Below are 13,741 nucleotides of genomic sequence, written 5' to 3'. Positions count from 1 at the left end.
AGAAGGAAAGAATGTAGTTGACTAAAAATGGGTTTACAAAACAAAGTATAAGCCTGAAGGAAGTATTGACAGATATAAAGCGCGACTTGTTGCTCGGGGATTCACACAACAATATGGTGAAGATTACGATAAAACTTTTAGTCCAGTAGTCAAAATGGGTACAATTCGTGTCATCATATCCCTAGCAGTCGACCGAGGATGGAGGCTTAGCCAGATGGATGTTAAAAATGCATTCTTGCATGGAACTTTAAAGGAAGAAGTGTATATGGAGCAACCTCCTGGTTATGTCGAAAAGGATCCTACTGCCTGGGTGTGCAAATTAAGGAAATCTTTGTATGGGTTGAAACAGGCATCTCGTTCTTGGTTTGAAAGTTTCTCTATGCAAATTCAAAGCTATGGTTTTAGAAGATGCTCTCTGGACGACTCGCTCTTTATTTACCAAAAGACAGGCATCGTTATACTTCTTATATATGTTGATGACATTGTGATCACTGGGAGCTCAGATAATCATGTGCAAGACGTGAAGCAGTTTTTAATGAAAACTTTTAAGATGAAAGATTTAGGGGAGTTGAGATACTTCCTTGGTGTGGAAGTTGACAGGCAACAAGACACATTGACACTCATGCAACAAAAATACACTTTTGATCTTCTAGAAAGAGCCGGGATGACGAATTGCAAACCAGTCAGCACTCCGAGTGTACTACATCAAAGGCTGAGCTCTGAAGATGGCCATCTTTGTGTCAACCCAACAACGTATTAGAAGCCTTGTGGGGATGCTGCAGTACTTGACTTTTACCAGACCTGATATAGTATATGCTATCAATCAGGTATCCCAATTGATGCATGCTCCAATGGAAGGTCATATGGAAGCTGTGAAGCGCATTTTACGATATTTAAAAGGAACTATAGGAGATGGACTTGTTTATCGCAAGAACGATAACCTGCATAGAGGGCATGAACTCATCACTTATACAGATGCAGATTGGGCAGGGGATCCAGATGAGAGACGATCTGTCTCTGGATATTGTGTATATATTGGACACAATTTAGTGTCCTGGAGCAGCAGAAAACAAAAGGCAGTGGCACGGTCAAGTACAGAGGCTGAATATAGGTCGATGGTTGCAGGCACGGCAGACGCTACATGGATTAGACACTTATTGAGTGATCTTGGAGAGACAATTATTCGATCATTTCTTCTATGTGACAATCAAAGCGCAATAAACATTACATGTAATCCTATTCAGCATAGCAGAACGAAACACATGCTCAATGCCATTTCATTAATGGCATGTCTGTAATTTTTCCAGCTATTGTATTTTTACCTATTTATAATGTTTAGGGCTGGGAGGTTGGGTTAACGTGCTTCGCCCCCAACCATTGTGGATCTCCCTCTTCTCTCTCTCTGTTTTCTTGGTTTCTGCAGTGAAGGCTGAGCCCCACACAGAATCTTTTAAAAGCTTGGCACGAAGATCTTCAAATGTAGGTAAATCTGGTAAACATAATAAGGAAGTAACTATCATATGATAATCGGGTCCCAGTTCGCTCAAAGTTTGTTGCACCATATCCTTGTCACTAACTGCACACCTCACGATGTCTAATTGATCGATAATAGTCTTCATTTTATTCAAGTATTTTATTTCAGTCATAGAATCCTTTTTCAACATTTGAAACTCCTTTAAAAATAGTACTCTGGTTTGAGAAACTTGATAATATGTCTGAACTAGTCGGTGCCATAGCTGCATAGCTGAGCAGTCATCTGGAATTGCCACAAGCACCTCTTGCGACAGAGTAGAAGTGATATCGGCCACCAACACTTGATCTCGCTTCATCCAGGATACATATTCTGGATTTCTGATATATGTAATAGAAGAGTCTGCTTTACCATTCTTGTCTTGTGATATGAACTCTGGAGGAACTGGGACAGAGCCATCCAGATGTCCGGAAAGATCCTGACTTCTTGTGAACGGAATAATTTGTCTCTTCCAGGTTAGGAAATTGGAGTTGTTCAGTTTCTCAGACAGGAGTTGAGTGAGAAAGCTTGAAGAAAGACCAGATTGAGGAGGAAATGAATCCATATTCTAGGGATGAAGGAAATCGAAATCGAAAAGAAATGAGAAACAAAGGAGAAAGATGATTTTAGAAAAAGTGGCAAGTAAAAGTCTGACTTAAAGGAAATTTAGAACATAAATCAAAAGAGATTCAGAACAAAAATTAGATTCCAAACAAATTTTGTTGCCTTTTTTTTTAATCCAAATGATTTGCAAACCAGAAGCAGTAAATCAGATTTTACTGTAAAATCTGTTTCGAATAAGATTCAATCAGTATTGAGCACGTCACTTTGAAAATGACGTGTTTTCTGAATTAAAATGGAAGAAAAGAGACATTCAAAGAGATTGATCAGCAAAGAGAATTACAATCAATTAAAGGGGAGAGGAGATCATGCCCAGATCAGAGTTTGGCTTTGCATCTATTTTGGAAGTCAGAAAAAAAAAAAGCTTTGACGTGGTCCTCTCAATTTGGAATCACGCCTAGATCAAAAAATTGATCTTATGCGATTATCCAAAGTCTTGTTTGTGAAAAATCACGTTCAGATCAGAATCACAGTCAAGAGGAAAACAGATAATCGAAGGAAAGAAAAGAAAGCACGTCTATGAGAACAAATCCAAGATTGGATTTGAAAATCAAGAAATGAAAAAAAGGATTGATAAAATCGATAAGAGAGAATACAAGAAGGAGATTTGAGATTGAATAGAAAGCTACCTTAGAAGAAGACGAGAAACGGGATTTTGATGAACACAAGGAGATCACGATCTTCAATGTTGGATCTGATGCTCTGATACCATGTTAGAGATTGAAGGTTTTGAGGTTCAGCCACAAGAACAGAGAGAGAATGGAGGAGAGAATGTGTGCTGCTGAAAACCCACAATAGGGATCAACGTATTAGGCTTTTCTTTAAGTATTTGTAATACAAATAGTAGGGTGCTAAAATGCCCTCTACACAATAGACTAAAATACAAGTGAGCCATTAATGAACATGTGACATAATGAACTTGAGTTGGGTCTGGATCTCAAATTCAAACCCAAATATGAATGACTTATTTTCATTAATGTCATGTGAAATGAGGTACCTGAGTAAAGAAGCCAAAGAGATTTACCGGGATTAGAGAATGATGAAACGTCTCCAGATGATGAAGACACTCCTTTTAGGAGAGGTTAAAGAGCCTCTACTAGTTATGTCAAGGACATGTTCCCAATAGATGAATCTTGTGTAGTTCTAACATCATTTGACTCTTATGGAGGGCCTGTAATGAAATGAAATAAATCCAAAATGTGTCACTTATGAACATGCAAGAACACACTTCTATCAAGTAAAATACTTGATTGAATAAACTGCACCACCCTCACAAGGGTCAAAAATATCTTTGTTATTGCTATGGATCTCTCTTTGTAAAGCCCCGTATTTAAAAAAAATTGATTTGGACCCGGGTTGGATCCAAATCTGACGTTGGGTCCTGCTGTCGCCCCCGTGCTTATTTAAAGAAGCACGGGAGGTAGGGTTTCTCACTCGAGAAACCCTACCCCCCCCCCCCCCCCCGTTGTCTTCTCTCTCCTCGACTGCACCTACCCTCTCACCCTTGTCCGACCTTCCAGCTCTGGTCCGCAACGTCCAGTGAGCTCCGCCCCTTCGACAGCTCTCTCTCTCTCATCATTTTTTCGGCAACCGACCCCCTCCCGCAGGCACTCTGCATGCTGGCGACTTTAGCGCCCTCCACGGCCTTCTCAGGTAAACCCCCTTCCCCCTAGTCTTCTTCTTTATTTTCCTTTGTTTCTTTTTGGTAGACCGGTAGGGGCTAAAGCCTCTGCCTGTCGTTTTTTTCGGCAGGCCGGCAAGGGAGATGCCCCTGCCGCCTGAGTTTTGGTCGGCCGAGAGGGACTAAACCCTTTGCTTGTCTTTTTTCGGCAAGTTGGTAGGGGCTTTGCCCCTGCCGTCTGGGTATTTTTGGCAGGTAGGGGCAAATCCCTTGCCCCTAGTTTTCTTTTTTGCATTGGAGGGACTGAGCCCCCTCCTTGCCTCTTGTTTCTCTTTCGCAAAGGGAGGGGTCGAGCCCCCTGATCGTTTATGGGGCCCCGGGGGCGGGCTCAACCTAATAGCCAAGCCCTGGTGGATGCATGATGTTTGCAACAAGTGAGCGTAACGAATACAAATAATGTTGCATTGCACATAAATCTTGCATATTCCTGCTATGCATTAGATCATGCATATTTTACCTATTTTCTTTAATTGTTACATGTTGGTGGATGCATGATGTTAATTTGTAATGCATGTTAAATATCCTGCTTACTTAAATTATGATTCATGCTAATGCTTAATGATTCTTCATGCTTAGAAATTATTCTCTGTTGCATGAATGCTTAATTGAAATTATGAAGTTGTCATAATCTTTCCTCTAAATGATTGCATGAAACCTTATTATTATTTATTACGCTCACTTGTTTCATTAGAAGTACCTGTGCTCAGGATTTCGGTTCTGACACTCTACTTGTATGGTTTTCTCAGCCGCAGGTGATCAGTGAAGCGACTGGCTTCTGGAAGAGTTACGAGTGTCACATTCTTGATGGACGGTTCACAGAAGGACAATGTGGCTCAGTTTTTTCGTTATTTACTTTTGTCATTTAAAATAACTCTGATATTTCATTTGTAATTATTGTTAGATACTCTTTCTTTCATGATTAATAGATAATGAGTTGCTATGGGTTGGGATGATAAGTGTAAGCTCTATTGTGGTTGGTTGTTTTATCCAATTGGGAGTGGAACTGTAAAGGCCCCGGGTTTCTGGGAAGACTTCCGCAATGGTTTAAAAAAAATCGTATTTTCAAGGGGTATGAGTTGGGGTCGTTACACCCTCGTGTAATGAAATGGTGGTCTTCAACAAATGCACAAATAACTCACAAACAAGTGTCTATTGGAGACACTACAAGCATGACCCTTGAAAGGGTATAAAAGGAAGAACACTTGAAAAATAAATAATACTTTATTCATGAACAAAATGCTTAAGAAGCATGGTTATTTACATTGAAGGGGTTCACCCCTATATATACAAAAAAGTGGGAGAGAGGAGAGCTCATTTTGAGCTCTCCAAAAGAGACGTTGGATTCCAACGTCTCTTAATATAGCTGTTGGACTACAGTCCAACAACATTTATTATTATAGCTGTTGGACTATAGTCCAACAACATTTATTATAGCTGTTGGACTACAGTCCAACAGCTATTTGCACAGTCAAGTTCCAAACTTGACTGGATCAAATATCTAGTTTCTATTGAACTAGATGCTAAAAAAGAAAATAAAGAAAAATAATAAAAGAAAATATAATAATTTTAAATAATATATATATATATATATTACAGATTACATTTTAACACTCCCCCTCAAACTTACGGTACAATGAGCGAAAGTTTGTCTAAGAGGAAGTGAAATCTGGGAGCAGCGAGAGGCTTGGTGAAGAAGTCTGCTAATTGATATTCTGATGTAACATATGGCAGATCAATGGTTCCATGTAAGTATTCCTCTCTGACATAGTGACAGTCCATCTCAATGTGTTTAGTGCGCTCATGGAATGTCCGGTTGCTTGCAATGTAGATCGCACTTTTGTTGTCACAGCACATCTTTGAAGCTTGCGTTGCTTTAGCTCTCATATCCGCTAGCAATCGTCTGAGCCAAACAACCTCCATAGTGGTAGTTGCCATGGCTTTGTATTTAGCTTCGGTGGAGGAAAGAAAGACTTTCTGTTGCTTCTTGCACCTCCACGAAATTAAGGTTTCACCTAGGAACACACAAAAACCAGTAGTTGAGTGTCTATTATTGGGATCACCTCCTCAGTCAGCATCAATATATGCAATTAAATTTAATGAAGATGAAGCAGACAAGAAGAGTCCTCGTGAAAGAGAGGATTTTAAGTATCTAATAATACGCAAAATCGCTCCCATGTGCACGGAGGTGGGAGCATGCTGAAACTGACTGACTGTATGAACCGCATGAGTTATATCTGGCCTAGTAATGGAAAGATAAGAAAGAGCTCCAACAAGCTGTCTATAAGGAGTAGGATCATCAAGAAGTTCTCCATCATCAATTTTCATTTTAACATTGACAACTTCTAGAGTGTCTACTTTCTTATCATCTGTAATTCCAGACCTGGAAACGATATCAAGAGCAAATTTAGATTGAGATATCAAATACCCTCGAGGGGAATAAGCAACTTCAATGCCTAAAAAATATCTTAATAAACCTAAGTCAGTCATTTCAAAGTGAGTTTTAAGAAGAGATTTGATATTTGCAACTCCCTCTTTGTCGCCTCCGGTGATGATCATATCGTCCACATAGAGAAGAAGAATAATGATGCCTGCATCAGATTTCTTAACAAACAAAGCAGTGTCAGTTAAACAAGGTTGAAAACCAATATCAAGCATAACATGACTAAATCGGTCATACCAGGCTTTTGGAGCCTGTTTAAGACCATAAAGAGCTTTTTCTAGACGAAGAGCTTTACCCTTAGGGATACTAATACCAGGTGGGGCTTCCATGTATACTTCTTCAACGAGATTCCCATTCAGGAAAGCATTTTTGACATCTAATTGAAAGATAGGCCATGTTCTAATGGAGGCCAAGGCTATTAAAGTTCTAACAGTGGTCATACGGGCCACAGGAGCAAATGTTTCTTCATAATCGATGCCATACTCTTGGGCATATCCTTTTGCTACTAAACGGGCCTTATATCTTTCCAGGGTCCCATCACTTTTGGTTTTGAGTTTGTATACCCACTTACAACCTATAGGTTTCTTACCCGGAGGAATATCTTGTATCGTCCAAGTATTGGCCTTTTCTAGTGCATCTAATTCTATTTTCATGGTTTCTATCCATTCTATATGATTTTTTGCTTGAGAATAGGATGATGGTTCAACATATGATTGTATTAATGTAATGGCGGCCCTATACGTGGGTGAAAAAGATTCATAAGACACAAATTTTTCTGGAGGTTTAGAGATTCTAGACGTTCTTCTAGGTGAGACTTCAGAGTATTTTTGTAATGCACATGGAAGATTTTGCTCTCTACGTCTTGAATATTGTAGACTAACATCCCTATGGATTTGCTCTTCATTATCATCATTTTCAACAGCAATAGGATTTTGATCATTGTCAAGGTCACATCCAACATCACATTCATTGGATTTTGAAGTTGGATCAATTAAAAACGAGTATTCAGTGACATTCTTGGATTTTTCAAATTCAAAGAAGCTTTCTTTTTCCAAAAAAGATACATTTCTTGACACATATAATTTGTCATTTTGAAAATCGAAACACCTGTAGCCTTTTTTATTATCAGCATATCCTAAAAAGGCACATGGGATTGCATGAGGAGAGAGTTTGTCATTTCTGTTGGTGAAAACAAAACATTTGCATCCAAAGACTCTTAATCTAGAATAATCTGGAGTTAAGTTAACAAGCTTTTCTATTGGAGTTGTATTTTGTAATGAGGAAGATGGCATCCTATTAATGAGGTAGGTGGCAGTTAGGACCGCTTCAGCCCAAAAACTTTTTGGAACTTGATTTGCAATTAGCAATGTCCTAGTAGTTTCCATAATGTGCCGATGTTTGCGTTCGGCTAGGCCATTCTGTTGTGGAGTGTGTGAACATGATCTTTGATGTGTAATACCATGTAAATTGAGATAGTCTTTGAATTCGTTGGACATAAATTCTCCCCCTGAATCAGTGCGAAAAATAGAAATATCATTTTGAAACTTATTTTTAACCATTTTATGAAATATTTGGAAGTTGGCAAAGACATCATATTTATGTTTAAGAAAATAAATCCAAGTATGTCTAGAAAAGTCATCAACAAAAATGACATAATATGTATAACCACCTTTGGAAATTACTGGTGCGGGGCCCCAAACATCCGAATGTATTAACTCAAGTGGTCGTGAGGAAACAAAAGTTCTACTAAGAAATGGTAACCTTTTCATTTTGCCAAGAATGCAGTCTTTACAAGAAAAATTTTCAGAATTACAAAATTTTTCCAAACTTGGAAAATATTGAATTTTAGACATATGAGGATGGCCAAGCCTTTTGTGCCATAAATCTAATTCTAATTTCTGAATATTATAACAAAATGCATTCTTGGGTAATTCCAAAAAGTCCATGTAATAAAGTCCTCATTCTCTATGGCCTTCCCCAATCAGCTTCCCTGACTGGTGATCATGTACCCAACAACCATGAGAAGAGAAGGAGATATTACATCCATAATCAGATATTTGTGAGACAGATAAGAGATTCAAATTAAGTTTAGGGATATATCTAACTTCTGGGATAAAAAATCTTTTGGATTTTTGAAGATTTTCAAAACATCATATTCCTTTTACTTCGAGAGATGTGCCATCGGCTGTAAAAACTTTTGACACACTTGAGTTATTTTTAAGACATTCGAATAGACTATTAACATTTGGGGTCATATGAAAAGAAGCACCAGAATCTAAAAGCCAAGGAAAGTTACCTGGATCGGAGAAAGATGCAACTGCCGCTCCAGTTGAGGCTTCGGTTGAGGAGGATACCCCTTTGAGAAGAGGTTGAAGGATTTCCATCAGTTGAGCCATAGACACAGGTGCATCTTGATCTTTTGACTCAGATTCAACAGATGCAACTCTTTTTTCTTCTCTTCTTTTTAACTTTGGACATTGTGGCCTATAGTGCCCCGGTTCATGACAATGATGACAAATAACTTTTCTTTTATCAAAGTCGCCGTTTTGCCTTCCAAAATGAGGCGGCTTGTAAGTACGAGTATGATTCCCCGGTCTAGATACAGCTAAAACGGAGTCATCATCAACTTTTGGAGTACTTTTTCTAAGTCTATTTTCCTCCATAGTGAACTCTTCTATAGTATCAACAATAGAAGGAATTTTTCCACGATGTAAAAGGGCTGATTTGGTGGATTCAAACTCCGGCCTTAGACCATTCACAAATTGATAGAAATGTTCCATATCGAGTTGCTTTTGGCGAAGCTCGATGTCTTCGGCACAATGCCATTTGGGCTCAAGAAGAGCCAACTCTTTAGATCTTGAAGTGCTTTCGCCTCGATTTCTGTGCCACATTTACAAAAGGTGTTTCATCACCTTGTTCTTGGCTCAAGAAGATTTGTTTGAAGAAAGGCGAACTTGTGCTACAAAAAAATTTGGTTTTGTATCCTCTCTTATTCTTTTGTCTACTCTTTTTTTTTTTTTTCTCTCTCCTATTTATTCCTCTCTTACCCTTGTAAAAGATGGATGACAATGATAAGATCACCATCATTCCTATGAAGCTCTGATACCATGTAATGAAATGGTGGTCTTCAACAAATGCACAAATAACTCACAAACAAGTGTCTATTGGAGACACTACAAGCATGACCCTTGAAAGGGTATAAAAGGAAGAACACTTGAAAAATAAATAATACTTTATTCATGAACAAAATGCTTAAGAAGCATGGTTATTTACATTGAAGGGGTTCACCCCTATATATACAAAAAGTGGGAGAGAGGAGAGCTCATTTTGAGCTCTCCAAAAGAGACGTTGGATTCCAACGTCTCTTAATATAGCTGTTGGACTACAGTCCAACAGCATTTATTATTATAGTTGTTGGACTATAGTCCAACAGCATTTATTATAGCTGTTGGACTACAGTCCAACAGCTATTTGCACAGTCAACTTCCAACAGGAACTTGACTGGATCAAATATCTAGTTTCTATTGAACTAGATGCTAAAAAAGAAAATAAAGAAAATAATAAAAGAAAATATAATAATATTAAATAATATATATATATAGATATATTACAGATTACATTTTAACACCTCGCTCTCTTGTTGGGTCGGCAGAGGAGGGGCCGAGCCCCCCCTGCTCCCTCTTATTTCGGGGGAGGGTCCGAGCCCCTCCCTGTTTTCGGCAAGGGAGAGGCCGAGCCCCCCACCATGCTCCCTCTGATTTCAGGGGAGGGTTCGAGCCCCTCCCTGTTTTCGGCAAGGGGGGGCCAAGCCCCCTCCCTGCTCCCTCTGATTTCAGGGGAGGGACCGAGCCCCTCCCTGTTTTCTCCAATGTAGGAGTCGAGCCCCCCACCCTGCTCCCTCTTATTTCAAGGGGGTTGGGGGGGGGGGGGGGGTCGAGCCCCCTCCTTGTTTTTGGCAGGGGAGGGGCCAAGCCCCCCACCTTGCTCCCTCTGATTTCAGGGGAGGGGCCGAGCCCCTCCCTGTTTTCGGCAGTGTAGGGGTCGAGCCCCCCACACTGCTCCCTCTTATTTCAAGGGGGGGGGGGGTCAAGCCCCCTCCTTGTTTTTGGCAGGGGAGGGGCCAAGCCCCCCACCCTGCTCCCTCTGATTTCAGGTAAGGGACCCGCACCGGGGGGGGGGGGAGCATTCGAACCCCCTAGTAAGGGCAAAAGCTTTTTTTTACATATATATATATATATATACATTTTTGCCCTGCCGCACCCCCGCACCCTTGTGACATAGCATATATATATACATATATTAGTAATACCCGATAAGGATAAATCTGTCATTTCCCTGTTATATGCATCTTCACCTTTGAATGTGATTGTATTCTTTTTTTTCTATTTTTTTTTTATTATTTTCAGCCATTTGGGGGGGGGGGGGGGTGGGCACACTGTAGACGTTGGGCCCCTCCAATGGTCACAATTGTGACCGTTGGAGGGGCTCCAACGTCTATATGTGGAGCCCCTCCAAGGCTTCACTACATGTATAAATAGGGGTTCACCCCCTTTTTATTTCTTAAGCTTTTAGCAAAAGCTCTTTCCATTTTAATAAAGATTCTATTTTATTTTTATGCCTTTGTGCATTTGTAAAGGGCTTTAGTTTTTTCACCCTCAGCAAGAGGAACTTCTTGTTCTCTACCTTAGTGAGAACTAATTTAGGCTCCGAATTGGATCCATCCACTAGTCTCTACAACCCTTTTCCCCATATATGGTACTTCATGATTGAAGATCATGTTACATAGCTAGAATCATTAAGTTTTACGGGCATAATGGTGACACTTTTTTTGTCACCTATTTTACAAGGGTGAGAGAAAGAGAAGAGATAGAAAGAGAGAGAAAATATAGATAGGAAGAACAAATAGAAGCAAGCACTATCACTCAAAAAAAAATTGAAGTAGAGGCAACACCGATCTATTACCACCAATGGACCACACGAACACTTAGATTTAAATCTTACCACCAAGCTCTGATACCATGAAAGAAAATGAGAGCCTCCAACAAAGTTCACCAAATCACCAGTGAACACACAAAGGAGCCATAAAAGGGCTCACTCACAAAACCCATAAAAGGGCACACAAAAGAGACTCACAAAATATAAAAAATAATATTTTATTGATGTTCAAAATATGCAAGAAGCATTACATTTAGAGAGGGGATTCGCCTCTATTTATATACATCATGGGAGCACCATAGAGACGTTGGGGCTGGACCAACGGCTCTAAATAGAGCTGTTGGACCTGCTCCAATGGCTCTATTTGACTAGTCAACATTAAGTTGACTAGTTCAACAAGAACTAAAAAGAAAGAAAAAAAACTCCTAAAAACTATAGTTACAATAAATAATATATATCTATATCTATGTCACACAGACTCGGCTAGGGAGGTACCGCACCCGAGTCGACACGCCCTGACACGGGTGCGGCTTCGGACTCGGCCCTGACTCGGTCAACGAGTCAAGGCTAAGTCTGTCCACATTTTGGACTCGGTCAACTTTGACCGAGTCCAAAAATGTCCATTTTTACGACAAAAAACAAAAAAAAATCATTTTTTGTATATCTGTTTTTTTTAAATATATAACCAGACTGTGCAATGCAGTTGTACAGTCTGCATAGTCACTGCACACAGTCTGTGTGATTGTGCACAGTCTGTGCAACTGTTAACGTATAAAGTTTAAACATTTGAATGTCAAAACTGAACAGATCACAAAGATGTGAATGCTATAATAAAGGGGTCATTTCAAAAATTGGACCAGTACAGATTATGGACCATTTCACAAGGTCATAGTTTAAAGTTTTTTTTCTTTTAACCATGGCTCATAGATGTGCCGAGTCCCCGTGTCCAAGATTTTTGAAATTGCGCTGCACCCGTGTCGCACCCGCACCCGCAACCGCACCCATGTGACATAGATCTATATATATTATAATATGTATATATATAATTTAACAGGTGGTAACTCAAAATACTGTTGGAAAGCCCAAATCTGTCCAGCTTTTGAGAATTTAATGGAACTCTGACATCATTGCACACTTTTTTATTTTTCACCCAAGCAAGTGAAACATGGGCCCATGAGAGTTATCATTACTGAGAATTCTCCCTAGGATCTTTAATTGAAAATGGTCCATGTCAGCTTGCTGCTTCGCTAACGGAGTATCGAAAATCACTTTTAGGAGATAACTAACTTTGAAAAATGTTAAGATTGAGAATTACTTGCTCAATTGGCAGAGAAGAATCTATTTGAATAAGTGAATGGAATCAGTTGGTTCTGCTCCGGTTCTAAATGATACTGTTAGAGCCTTTTATGCATTACTTTTGAGGTCATCCACACCTCCTTTTCCAAGTAAGACTATTTGGTGCCTGGGCCCTAATCCCAGTGATCTCATTCGACTGTGTTGCCACACAAAACAATTTCAAGGACCTTTATTCTGTCCAGTCACTGTATATTGCATTCCATCGATGAAGAATCATCATTTCATTTATTTTGGACCTTTACCTTTTCTAGGTGTCAAACTGAGTGAGATTGTTTGTGTGTATGCGCGTGTGTGTGCATGTGAATCAAAACACATAAAACCCCCCAGAACAAGTGTAACAAATGAGTGGTGATGAGATATCAAGAAAGATGTATGTGGTTTTTTTGGGCCTCTTTCTTCATGGATGGTTCAGTCAGGCTGCTTTTCTTTTTGTTAGTGATTGCTTTGTTGTTCGATGATCTCTTGTTACTTGTCCTTTTTTAATAGAATTTTGTCTCAAAAAAATTTCAGCCTCATGAAGGTGCAATTGTGCATGGGAAATATTGTGCTTCAAGGTTTCAAACTCATGTTGCTGTACTGGATATTAGAATGCTAGGCCTCTCTTGGATGTATAACTGTATTTGGGCATGACGTAAAGCTTGATTGTTTTAAGGTTGCCTTATGTTTTGATGAATAATGTGGCTTCCATTTGAATGTCATTTACTTCTGACTATTTCTTAGATACAGTAGAGGAGCAGTACGAGGGATGTCTACATTTCATCAGATTCATGCAGCATTTACTAGTTAACAAAGTGCATGTTCTCTTTCCAATTTCTTTGACACCTTCTTTTGGCAAACAGGTGGTTCCCTTTACCCCTAGTGCTGGTGTGCTTGAATGGGTTGATGGTACTGTTCCTCTTGGTGAATATCTTTTGGGAAGGTGGGCATGCTATCAGTACTTGTGTGTGTGTGTGTGTGTGTGTGTGTGTGTGCACGTGCATGTAAGCTCATTTGAGCTTTCTCTTTTAGTATGAGAAATGGAGGAGCACATGGGCGCTATGGAAAGGGTGACTGGTCATTTCTCCAGTGCAGGGAGCACATGACAAATGTAAGTGGATTCTTCAAACTAGATCTTATACTCAAGTGGAGCAATGTGGAATATAAAATAGTATGCCAAATATATTTGAGGCTGCTCCTGAATGTTGAGTTTGTAATTTTT

General features: G+C 39.6%; 1 protein-coding gene across 7 annotated transcripts in view; it reads left to right on the top strand.

Moving 5' to 3' along the window:
* ATM (Serine/Threonine-kinase ATM-like protein) overlaps positions 1-13,741 on the top strand; it is a 308,602-nt gene that overhangs the window by 247,023 nt on the left and 47,838 nt on the right. For all 7 annotated transcript variants that reach the window (XM_089999875.1, XM_089999874.1, XM_089999877.1 and 4 more), the window contains 2 exons: positions 13,383-13,462; positions 13,552-13,630. In XM_089999875.1, coding sequence (XP_089856001.1) covers positions 13,383-13,462; positions 13,552-13,630 — 159 coding nt within the window. The remainder of the gene's footprint in view (positions 1-13,382; positions 13,463-13,551; positions 13,631-13,741) is intronic.

This window comes from Nuphar pumila, chromosome 3, assembly GCF_984573655.1.
Source record: "Nuphar pumila chromosome 3, dmNupPumi1.hap1.1, whole genome shotgun sequence".
Taxonomy (NCBI): Eukaryota; Viridiplantae; Streptophyta; class Magnoliopsida; order Nymphaeales; family Nymphaeaceae; genus Nuphar; species Nuphar pumila.
The sequence above is the reverse complement of the archived record's forward strand: the minus strand, read 5'-3'. Positions and strand labels throughout refer to the sequence as shown.